The sequence below is a fragment of the Aulostomus chinensis genome, chromosome 6 (assembly GCF_037954235.1).
Source record: "Aulostomus chinensis isolate RoL2024-O1b breed Wild chromosome 6, RoL_Achi_v1.0, whole genome shotgun sequence".
Taxonomy (NCBI): Eukaryota; Metazoa; Chordata; class Actinopteri; order Syngnathiformes; family Aulostomidae; genus Aulostomus; species Aulostomus chinensis.
The window spans coordinates 30,741,634-30,754,685 of NC_141325.1; the positions used below are offsets into that span (position 1 = coordinate 30,741,634).

The 13,052-nt window shown below is 46.6% G+C and overlaps 1 protein-coding gene across 1 annotated transcript in view; it reads right to left on the bottom strand.

Moving 5' to 3' along the window:
• Positions 1-8,180: 8,180 nt before the first annotated feature.
• htr7c (5-hydroxytryptamine (serotonin) receptor 7c) overlaps positions 8,181-13,052 on the bottom strand; it is a 30,739-nt gene continuing 25,867 nt past the window's right edge. Inside the window, exon 2 of the mRNA XM_086207528.1 lies at positions 8,181-9,290. Within this exon, the coding sequence (XP_086063654.1) occupies positions 8,552-9,290 (739 nt within the window). The 3' untranslated portion in view covers positions 8,181-8,551. The remainder of the gene's footprint in view (positions 9,291-13,052) is intronic.

Here is a 13,052-nt window from a genome sequence, read left to right on the forward strand (position 1 = left end):
AGAAGGATTCAAGTCTGAGCACAGATTTGCACGTGTGTCTTTTCTTGTTCCCAGCAGGGGGAGTGGCGTGGTTCACCCTCCTGCTGGCAGCACCTGCCAAAGAAGGTAAAAATAAGTCCCTTTTTAAAGTGTTCTGTAATTGTACAGGTCAGAGGGACTGTGACAGCAACTCACACACATGCAAGTGTAACTACTTTGATATAACAAAGAAAATATGGAGACTTGCGCGCAGCGGCGTTGCAAACAATGGAGAGACTCATCCTCTACTCGCTGTGTGGGAGGGCTCAGATTCTCCGATTCTTGGCAGGCAGCTTTGTGAATGTGTGTGAAAACACAAGGCTGCGAGTCCACTGCTCGAGTACAACAGCACATACATGGCTGGAAAATCTAGGAGCACCAGAACAACCGTATCTACGGGGCGTTCTCAGGCTCCTGTACAGGTCCTTTGATGCAGCATTCACCCTCCAATCAGAGAGAAACCTCATTACACAAAGCTGCCTCCAGACAAAAAGGAGGGGAAAGAAACCATTTTGGCTGTCAGTTTGACAGTGATAACTTGTATGCATGCTAATTTGCTGCAGGCCCATCCCTGCAGGAAGTGGCGTTGACTAATGACAGGCTCCGCTGCTGTGATTGGCTGCTGGTAGTGGCTGTGGGAGGAAATTTATATTTCAGGACTCGCCGTACAAATCGGATTAGCACATAATTAACATGTTTACTGAGGTATTTATAGCTTGTGTTTGATTGGGAAGTGGGTAACAAGGCTGCATTCATGGTCCAATTACATCTGAGGACATCACTGCTGGGAACTTGTGCCCACACCAGCTTACAAATGGGATTTATGTCACTCTGCAGTTGCTATTAATTGAGGGGATCTCAATTAGGTGTGAGGAATTGAAACTGAGCCTGAATAAATGACCAATAAATGTGAAAATATTGGAACATTATAGCATAATATGTTGAGAATGATGCAAATACACTGAATGTGACATCATTGCCTGCACTCTCCAGGGGCTACGTGTCACCCAGACTGACGGACGCTGGCGTGTTTCTGCCTCCGTGTCCTGCGTGTATCTCCTTCCGTGTCTAAACTCCCCCTTCATCTTCCTCTCTCAACATATCAGAGACATCTCTAACTTGTCTGCCTGAATTTTCAACCTTACGTCTCCTCGTCTGGTTGTAGCTTTGGGCTGCAATGCTAACAGGTAGCATCCGTCTTCAGCAGCTGTTTTATCATAGATCCCCTTAAAGCTCTCGTGGAAACACTGAGGAGGGCGAGAGGGAGGCTGTCCTTGCCTCTTGTACCTCCATCTGCACAAATAAATAGTAAAAACAAAAAAAAGACAAAAGAAGCATTTTGGTTTAGTGTTGGGGGTCGCACATGTTGGGGGGAGCTGTACGGTAACGTAGCCTAGAGGAGCAAAGGCTAGGCTAGGTAGGCTAACGCTCGGTGCCAATATGGTGGAAGAGATAATGAGACAGGCCAGCAGCGTTTCCCCCTCCATGGAATTTCTCTGGTTATATTCACTGTTGGGTCGGTCACAACTGAGTCCAGCGTCTGCATGACAAAACCTCAAAGCCTAAAACTCCCATCTGTTCTCCTCACTTGCTGATTCATGTCTCCTCATACACAGATCTTCGTGCCAACCTGCCCAAACGGGCGCTGACTGGGACGACTCAGCAGGGCTGTGAAACTTGTATGAAACCCTGCGTAAATGTTTGTTGTGGATCTGCAGTTTCAGTTCCTTTCTGACAATGTTTCATTTGCATATGAAAGAAAGGAAGTAAACATCGTTTGTCTCACAGGTCTTTGTCAGACTCCCTTCCCCAGTCTCAGCCACTGCTGAGCCCACGTCAGTGCTGGTCCTTCCACACGTCCCCAGCAGGGGCACCTGTGGATCATGAGCGCTAACATGAGCGTCTTGTGTGACAGCTCCGATTATTCCGTGCTAACCGTTGTTCCCGGATGTTTTTGGTGGTCAGGTGCAGGTTAGAGGTTCTGACAGCAGAGACGTATCACGTGATCTGGCTGTCATCACTCTACGCCACTGAGGCGTACAATGGAAACTGGTGTGAAGATTTCAAACAGATAAAGATGAATCAGGCCTAAGTTAGAACGTTCCACAGGGTTCTATCTCAAGCCCCATTAATTTTCGTCTGCTATGAACAGCAGGTGTATAGTCTGTGGAATATATTTTATATTTAACCATATTTTATTTACAATTTTTGTTACCTGACAAACCGACAGGTAGAGTCACATGTTGAACTGCTCGTCTGGCTCTGAGTTCCTGAAATCAAAAAGATGATTTATTTCAAGTCAAATAGATTTGTAACCAATTTGATCTTTTTGACTGCAGTGTTCGCTGTTGTTGCTCGAGTTCTGCAGCGGAGATGAAGGCAGGTTTGTTCTGCAGAGGAGGGTAACCCAGGGCTCGAGACCGAAGCAGTGGTTTCATTAAAGCAGGTTTAAACGCTAAAGGAAATGTGCCAGAGAGTGATCGATAATTGGGTTCAAACAGGTCAGATGATCTGAACTCAGATATGTGAAGATCCATGTGCTTAAGCCCTTTAAGATTAAGTTTGTACCGCTATGATTTGCATATTTAAAATGACAAAAATCATGCAATCTGCAGCCTCCTAATTGATTGTGCTCCTCTTGACTTCCACGATCACACTGGCTGCTCTCTGATGAGATGTGGGGATTCATTTAGTTTCCTGTGTGTCATGTCGCATCCAATTAATCAGGCATTTGTCTGTCCCGATTTCCCCCCGTGACCTCCGTCCCTCTTCCTGTGCTGATAAACTCCACCTCAGAGCACTGACCCATTGGCACCTGCAGCCTCTCCAAATGAGTCATTTGTCTGATTTATTAGCAGTGCCTGCGGGACTTTATTTGCTTTTAATGGTTATTTTTCAGAACGCGATGACCGGCCTGCCACTCAGACGCTGGAAAATACAACACAATGAAAGAAAGAAAGAAAGTGCAGCGAATACTGCAATGTACTACACAGGACATGCTGATTTATGAGTGTATTTTCCAGCAATAGAGGAATCAACATTGATATTTATTCAAATTAAAAAGTAGAAAAATACCAAAATGATCTTCTCTACTTCTCACTGCAGTGTGGTTGTTCTCTCCCAGGAGTGTTTATCATCGACGCGAGGACACAAAATAGTGAAATCACGGCTGTGAGATCTCTTTCCTCACGCTTAATCAAAGCTTAATTACTGGGGCAGATTAAAAATAGCAGAGCGGGAGTATGTTCCCCTGTCAGAGCCTGTGGGCAGCGAATGTGACAGGCTCATCTGCTGCTGCCATCCCCTCTGATGAATATACTACATCTCTCGTCTCCATGGGTAGCGCGACGAGGGCGGGGCTTCATGCTACGAGCTACAACAGCATGTCAACAGGCTCACAGAGGACAAACGCGTTCCTGCTCTTCACTTAGACGTTTTCATGCCGCTGATGCCGAATACAAATATTAAAACACTGGAGCTTCATCAAGCCACAGCAGCAACTCTGATTCAGATTTTGTGTTAGTTGAATTTGTCCTCAGTTATGTAACAGGGTTCTCTGGGCTTGGAGAGATTTTCATTGGGAGAATTGAAAGTATAATTAGAAAAGTCCTTATGTTCTGATCAGGAATAGGCCAGCAAGTCATTGGACAGATGGCAACATACAGGAATCGGCCAAATAAGCCTAACACCCAAACAAGCAGATGATTTTTGGAATATTATGCCAGTGAGAACCAGCTTTTACTTCTGAACCTATTTCAGAAAAAAATAGCGAGCCTGATGCCTTTTCTAAACAGCCAGCAAAGTCTTTACAGCTAAATGGACCTCAGGAAAAACCAAGAGCCCAAACATGAACGTTTGCTATCTTCGCCTCTATTCATGCTTAAAACTGGGGCTGAAAATCATGAGCAAAATGCTAATTAGAGAGTGAACATGTTAAAAGCTACACAACATGCTAGCAACAGTAGAGCACATTAGCCTGCATACATTGGCATTTAGCTAACACACACATGCACACACACACGCACACACACTCACACACACACAGCTCATGTGCAGCAACCCCAACAGGCCGTTGTCATTCATTGTTGTGGTTTTGTATCATTGGTTTTGACTTGGTTGCTGTTATTTAATATTTATGCCAAAAGTTCATGGTGCTGCTGCATATTTTAGGTGTTTGCTACAACATTTGGTGAACTGATGTAGTTATGTGCATCGTTTTTAGCTGCTTTTTGAATATGGATGGGTGGATGATGTCCAAATCAGTGTGGATGCGCTTTTTCAGGAGGGTTTTTTCCACCTGCTGTGAGCTGCATGTTGTGGTTTTGCAGTTCTCATTTAACTGACTAGTAGCAGTAGTAGTATTGTGCCTCCATCCCTCCATGTTCCCCCTCTTCTCCTGTTGAGGGTGGAGGGGGTGGAGCCTATCCCAGCAGCCTTCCCCCTGGACAGGTTACCAGTCCATGGCAGGGCCAACACATAGAGACAGACAACCATTGGCTCTCCCAGCCACACCTACGGTCAATTTAGAGTCTGGATTAACCTGGTCCCTCTTGATGTCTTTGGACTGTGGAGGAAGCTGGAGTACCAGAGAGAACCCAGCAGGAACAGGGAGAACATGGAGACTCACCCAGAAAGACCCCGTGCTGCAGCCGGGGCTCCACCCACAACCTTCTTGCTGGGGGCCACAGGGAGGACCACTGCTCCACCCACAACCTTCTTGATGGGGGCCACAGTGAGGACCACTTTCCCCCCGTGCTGCCTCTTATGGTAAATATGTAGCCTATTAATTCAAAAATTATTCGTGAATCTCTAATTTTGTACCTGATTACCCTTTCAGTTTGAACTGGTGCATTTAAGTAGGCAGAGGTGGGCAAACAATCCTGTACTTGAAAGCAATTATTCTATCAACAGATCCGTGATGTGATAGGTGGAACTTTAGTTGGTCTCCTATTTAGACGACGGCTTTGGCTGTGAGATGTTCAGGCTCAGCGATGGCAGATCTGGCTCTGCTAGAGGACCTGAACGCACGCATCAGCTGAGAGAGGGTTTTTCAGGACCGCCAAGATTTATTCCAGGAGAGTGATGAGTGGCTCATGGGTCGTTTTCATCTCCCTAGGCTTCTCCTTCAACCTAGAACCCCAATGAAGAAAAAAAAAAAAACAGCATTCCAAGGCCATACCTGTGCCAGTGCAGGTGCTATCCTCCTTGGAGATTTTGGTCCTTTCAGCGGGAGATCTGTGATAGGTCTGGAATAACCCAGCCTTTTCTCAGCCAAACTATGCCAGCAGTTCTGAGGACGATCAGTTCCCTCTCTGCTGAGTGTATTCAATTCCTGCATCATGATGCTCAGAAAACTGGGATTGGAAGGGAATTTTATCAGGTTTCCAAACGTGATTGGCCTGGAGGCACGACTTTTCAGCAGCGTAGGTCCTCGGTTACAGGAGGGCGAGCTGCATGGTGGGTCATCTCATCATGAGTTACACACAGTTATTATTTTAATAGTTGGACACAGCTCTAACAATTCGATGTGATCCATGTTGGTGACAAAGGCTATCCTCTGGCCAAGTACCTCTTTACACCCCTGGGAGATCCCCAGACAGAGGAGGAGATACAGGGGCCACAATGCAGCGCTGCAGAGGGCTCCTCAAGGGCTGGTGGCTCTGTCTCAGGTCTGCGGGAGGAACCCTGCTTTACTGTACACCCCAGAAAAGGTGTGCAATATTCTCCTGGCATGTGGAGTTCTCCACAAATTGCACAGAAGAATGGAGTGCCGTTTGAGGACCTGCGCCCTGAGAACCCCCGGCCCAGAGATCCCTGGCCACACCCCCACGGTTAGGAGCCCTCAGGAGGAGGGAGGAACTGATTCATTCAGTGATATGTTCTGGTGAGCAATGCGATTTCAAAAAGGCAACGTTCATGTTGAGTGAAGATCACCTTTTCAGGTTCTCAATTATGTCTAATAATGCAGTGTTGAATGCCTGAAGCAATTTTTCTGTTTCTGAGGGTTGATAATACAGAGTGACGTGGTGGTGAACCTGCACGCGGCACAGAGATGCGCCGCCACACTGCTGGCTGAGTTTGGGAAGACTGGGCAGTGTCGGAGTCTTCAGCAGGGGGGCAGGCACACTGCTGTATTAGCTACCCTTGGGAAGACTGGGCAGTTTTGGAGTCCCCTTTGACTCTTTCTGGTTCATCTGGTCCAAATTAAAAATAAGTTTGATGAAATTAATAAACCACATGTGTGGTTATTTTAACATTCAACACAAAGCAATTTCATTGGTTAGCCCTATTAGGGGTGCCTTTTCTTCTAACCATTTTCCTCTTGCCTCCACTGCTGTTAGACATGGGTCCAACCTGCCTCCCCCAGTTTGTTGGCAACATGCCTTCTTGCGGCAAATTTCAGGTCGGACCATTCCTTTTTGAATGTACTTCAAATAACTCTGTTTTTATTGTAACTGGGTGAAATTAAGTTGTTCCGAGGCTGGGACTGGTGTGATACGCATGTTTCGTAAATCTCAAGTGAGTCCGATCGTACGGTGATTTCTGCGCTCATATGTGAGCTGGTTTGTACGCCCGTTTGATAAATGAGGGCCACTGACTCCATATTTGACACTCGGGACTTTAAGCAATGGCGATTTCTGCAACAACTATGGTATCCAGAAATAAATCTAAGCTGCGGCCGCAGCCGTCAGATCCACGGACGTCACGAAGCAGGTCGCTCCAGGTTAGAAGGGCATGTTGGCGTTGCCAACCTGAGAGCCTGGATACCTGCTCTCAACATTAGCAATTAGAAAATATATGAAATATGAGAAGCCTGCAGGAACTGTGGTTGCAACATAGTAGCAAATGTTTCGCTGGTTTAAATGTGAAATTTTTCTTTTGTCTCGTTTAGAATCTGAGCAGAAATAAATGTGTCCCGAACCGAAACGAATGCTGTCAGTCCTTCAGTCATTTCCTGTTTTTGAGGCCATACAGGATGTGACTTTTCCTGCACTACTTTGAGTTGTCGGACCTCATCACCTTCGACAACCGGACACAATATGTTAGCTTCTGTCGTTTAACTCTTCTGTGTCTGTCACTCAGACAGCAGCTGTCGAGCCGTCCTTTAGGGTTTCTGTTTCCTAGATGTCTCCACATTCACTCCAGGAATATTGGACGGGAAACGGTTATTAGCAAGCTAACTAAAAAACTACATAAATAAAATATTACCATAGTTTTGTTTAAAAAAAACAATCAAGAAAAGACTTTTGAGACACTAAATGTTTAAAATTTATGTCATAACTTTTCCTGATTAATGGCCGATGGCAAAAATAGAAGTAAATAAAAGTAACTAAACCAGACAATTAGGGGAATCACCCAATAAATAAATAAACTGCATTTAAAAAATGAACTTTATTCTTTATTAGCTGATATTTTGAGGGTCAGATGAGTGACCCCAGCCCCCGCTGACTTTGTGAGGAGTTGGTTGGGGGTCTGGAACATGACAAGGTTAGAGATCTGCTGCTGGCATCCACAACTCCACCGCTCACTTTTGCATCAATAAATATGATGTGGGATGACATCAGGAGCCCACCATGACATCAGAACCAAGTTTTTCTTTATTCATTTACAAAGTCAGTAAATGCTTCACCACTTCAGTCTGTCGCTGAAGGTCATGACAGTGGTCCATCAAAGCTGTCACAGAGCAGATGTAGATCAACTTGGCACGATAAAAAATAGCATTTAAAGACTGTGACACATCTGGAAATGTACAGTATTCTCAAAAATTGAGGTAGAAAATTCACAAACTGCCTGACTGATGACGTTGAACACACGAGCCACCAAAGACTTCAACCAGGAGCAACATGATGACGTCCTGGTCCGAGAGGGGGAAAGCGTCAACAACCAGTGGGGCAAAACAGTTTTAAGGTCATGTGATTTACCAAAGTTGCATTATCTAATCAAGCTGACCATAGTGTAAAAAGACCAAATAACAACAGTGGAAAAACACAAAATCCATAGTGACTCCATAACCTGTGATAAATGGAACATTTACGATTCAAAAATATAAAAGTGGCATGTAAGACAAAAATGTTTCATGCAGACAAACTAGTTTCCTGTTCTTCTCATAGAAAAATCACTGAGACGTCACCTAAAGAGAACCCCCCCCCCCCACACACACACACACACACACACACACACACAAACACACACGCGAGATGACACTCAGGGGACCAAATGTTCCTTTTTATCAAAGATGAGCTGAGTCTAAAATACAGAAATCAGTTAGACGTCTTTTTTCTTTGAAAATGAGATGATAATGTGTCATTCGTCACATGATCACCCTGAATCTTGAGCCAGGACAGACATGTCCACACACACACACACACACACAAACTGACATGATTGTGCTGTGTGGGTGGAGCCAGGGAGCCACGGACAGTGACTCTGTCAGTCTGTGTTTTATCTAGACTTACTCACACACACACTCACACACACACACACACACACACCGCCCTTCCGTGACACACTCTTTGAGTCGCCGCAGGCTGCTTTAAACCTTCAGAGCCTCATGCACGCCCACAGCAGACAGTCGTCGGTTGATGTTTCGATATCTGCAGCGCAAGAGGTCTCGATAGGTGGAGCGCAGGTCTCGGTTGAAGAAGGCGTAGATGAAGGGGTTCATGAGAGAGTTGGCGTAGCCTAACCAGAGCAGCGTGCGCTCCAGCCAGATGGGCACACAACTGCACTCCACACCACAGATGAAGGGCCTGGCGGTGGACAGGATGAAGAAGGGCAACCAGCACACGGCGAAGACCCCCACGATCACCCCCAGAGTTGTGGCTGCTTTCTGCTCCCGTTTAAAAATGGAGATGTTTCTGCGTTCACGGCTCAAGAGGCGAGACAAGGCGGCGCACTCCTCCGCCACGCCAGGTGGCTTCAGGCCCTGCATTCGCAGTGCCTCATTAGCCACCGTCTCAAGGCGCTCGCGTCGTGAAAGGTCAGTGAAACGGTGCTTGGCGCCGCTCTTGCGAGCCGCCCTGAAAATTTTGTAGTACATGACCAGCATAACCAGCATAGGGATGTAGAAGGCTACGGCTGTGGAGTAGATGGTGTAGCCAAAGTCTTGGCTAATGAGGCACACGCCAGCTGTGTGGACATTCTTGGCCCAGCCACAGAAGGGGGGCAGGGTGATGGACGCTGACACCAGCCACACTCCAAGGATCATCTTGGCCATCAGCTGGCCATTCTGGCGGGCCGGGTAGGTGAGGGGCCGCGTGATGCCCAGATACCTGTAAGGAGGTGAGACAAAAACAGCATCACACACTGAACAACACCTCTGGGCAGCTTCCTGAAGGTGGGCACCAAAGAGGAAGAATGTATAAACCTGGAATCAAAAGCCTGCTGCCTTCCCTCAGTAGACTGAAACTGCAGTGTGGTGTCATCAAATACCCGAAGTCATTTTAAGAAAGAGCGAGAGGTCATGACCTCTGTCACTGCCTGGAGGTTCATTAGCTCCTGTTCTTTTGCCCCTCAGCTGAGCAGACGGGCGAGCCATCAGATGAGCGGCGCCGAGAGCAGCTGGAGGTGTCACGATAATACAGATAAACTGTGTCAAAGGCTTGAATTTCACAAAGCCTGAAAATGTTTCTGCTAGTGTGACAAAATGATAAATCCGAGTGTTGAGCTCGCCGTGTTCTGGCTCTGTGCCCACAGCCTTCATCAGCCTTCGGTGCGTCATTGATGAAAGCTTTAGATTTCAGTCCGCCAGCTGTTTCTGCAGGTTTGCCTTCTATTGTTAATCACTGGATAAAAAGTTTGAGGGACCACCGGCCAATTGGCCTTGACATCCACCAGCGATGCTATCGATGGAAATCACATTCAGCTCAGTCAGCCAGGATCCTTCGCTCAGATGTCGCGTCTGAAAACATGAACACACCTTCACAAGGTTGTTCTTTATCTATAACATGGAAACGCGCCAAACCTCCATCTCCACTTTCTGGCATCAACGTCAAACGCACCCCATGTTCCCCCTCGGTAGCTTTCAGAAAGCTGCACACAGGATTTTCCGCTGCCCCACCTGAAGCGTGTGAGCAACATCTGACTCAGATCAGACTAATCTGCATCGCCATGACAACAAGTCAAACGTCCATTATTTATCTGTGACAGGTGTCATTCAGTTGGACAGCTCAGGAGGGCGGGTGGCAGCTGCTGACAGAAGAGCGGCGACCAGTCGTTCGTACAGATTCTTTTTGAACATTCGGTAAGAAGTGACTGGTGAAAGAATCAACAGAAAGACCACTCCTGATAACATCGTCAAACTCTTACAGAAATTAAAAATCTCCCCATTTTAAACTGGTAGTCATCACCAAGGTTACACACAACACTCCTTATGTTAATGCAGGGAGAGACAGAGCTCTGCTCACACTTCCCACCCACTACCAGTCGTTGTGCTAAGCTAACTAGCGCTGGCTCCTGCTCCCTGGAGGACGGCTCTGTCTTCTTGTCGGTCTCTGAGGATGATGGACAATAAGAGTCTTTATTTAAAAAGTTGGTGTTCTTCTAAGGATCCAAAATAAATTCAGACCCAACGTTAGAAGCATGTCCTCCCTAAAGGTCCCGCTTAGATGTGCTCAGTTAATATTACATGACAAGTTGTGTTTATTCAGGCTCAGATACGTGTCACCACACTAAAAATACACGTCAGCTTTACAGGGAGCCTGAACACATCCAGGCGCGCAGTGTCAACTGGATCAAAGCTGGATCCTGAGACGGGTTCACTGCATGTTGTGGGAATTCTCAGGGATACATAATGGATGCTCGGTAATGCAACACTTCTCTCTGAATGCATTATTCGGTAATGAGGACGGTGGTTGTTGCTGGTTATTTGGGGTGTCTGTGCAGGGCGGGGAGGGCAGCCCTCCACAATCTATGACTCATCTCCTTCCAGTTAAAAGGCAGAGCTGCTTTCAAATGCTCCCTGACAGGATATGAACTCTCGCCATCCGTCTTAGACGAACAGCTGGCAGGTTGGAAACAGCAGAACGTATTTTATCACTTCATTCGACTGTTTTCTTCATTTTCTCCAGCGGCTGAGCTGAGGCAGACGCGTCATCTTCACATGAGGAAGTCAAACCAGCCCTCAAAGAAGTAACAGGACACAGTGGAATGATGAGCTAAACACACAGAAACCTGCACCAGCTGTGAGTGAGAGGAATCAACCTATGCAACACAAATCAGCAATGAGTCATAAAACCTGCATCACCGATAATGGAAGGTGGCAGATAATCCTAAAGCCCCCTCCCTCCCCCCACCCCCACCCCTGATACCTCCACCTACAGGCTGACTGGATGGACTGGAATCACATCCACAACCTGTTTCAGTTGGAACGGAGCTTCATGTTCCCTCTGCACCGCCTCAGCAGCTCCAGCGCTCCACAGACAAACCAGCCAAATGTCACCAGCAAGACCAGGGGTGACCTTTACGTCTGGGCCGTGTTGGTCAGCGTTAAAAATGTGACCAGGTTGTCACAGAGGTGGTCTGTGTGTGTGTGTGTCTGTGTGTGTGTGTGTGTGTGATGTGATTTCCTAGAATTTAAATGCTCATCAGCATTTAAATTGGGACCATGACCTCTGTCATGATCTTTGTTTTAAAAGCTTGTAATCATCAATGGAATTGTGACACATAGGTACAATACAAGGTGGCCCGGTGGAGCAGTGGTCCTCCCTGTGGCCCCCCAGCAAGAAGGTTGTGGGTGGAGCCCCGGCTGCAGCACGGGGTCTTTCTGTGTGAGTCGAGGTAGAACATGGAGGGATGGATGGAGGCACAATACTGCTACTGCTACAACTACGACTATCGTACTATTCAGTTAAATGAGAACTGCAAAACCACAACATGCAGCTCACAGCAGGTGGAAACAACCCTCCTGAAAAAGCGCATCCACACTGATTTGGACATCATCCAACCATCCAACCATCCAAAGGCTCAACTACAAGACAAAGGTCATCAGGGGGAAACACAAGAAGCCTGGAGCTTGGGGGTGGTGACCTTGAAGTCATGTGACCCTAGTGGAGCTCCTTCCTAGGCTAACGTTAGCTTAGCACTGCTAACCATTGCATTCAGGCTTCCGGCATCATCAGAGGGTTCATTAGTGAAGATGATCTTGATGAACTAAACCTGGGATCAACTTTTGTTCACCAGAGCTGATTTACTGATTCACTCACCTGTCGACCTCTGAGGGAAACGTTTGTCTCTTTAGCTGCAGAATGTTGTAGCTGATGTGCTGTGAAAATAACCGCTACAATCATCACCTTCATGTTGTTTCAGTGATTTTTCATGTTAAAAGTGTATAATACTCCCATCATATTTCCGCCTGTAAATGCAAAGGCATTAAATTGTAAATGTTCATGACAATACAGCAACTTACACCGGAGATGTAACCTATCGAGGCAAGCAGAGCCTCCAGCTGAGGTCCAGGGAAGGAAAAGGTTTCTGGACTGGAACCAAGTGACCAGCGGCGTCTCTCAACCCTCTTACGTCTGAGAGGAAGTACACTGTGAAATATTTACCGAGCTGCGCCTGGTTTGGTGGGCAGGGTGGTAAATTTAGTGTCGCAACACAGGAGCGGGGAAGTCAAATTCACACGAAAAGTTTCCACTGGAGAAGCCTCATTCATTCATCTTAGCCAGACATTTATGACTTCAATGTGAAAGCACTTGAGGCCATCCAGAATGAGCCTGTGAGAAAGTGAAGTGGTGGCCTTCAGGGACGGATCTGTCCATGTGAGTGGGAACAGAGATGATATCAACCTTTCTGTTGTTTCTTCACGAACCAAGGAGTCATCCGTGTGCATTCGGCATTTTCATGCTTGGTTTAAAAGAGAATGAGATTTGTTTGCTCAGTGTTCAGGTTTTTTTTTTCAGTTTTTCTTTTCTTCTCACTGATATTCTGACATCATCTTCTGTAACAGCTGAACTAACCAGACTATCCTGATGTCAGGTCGGCCTTTATAACACCACAGTATTTTCCTTGTGAGACTGATGAGCGCTAACTGA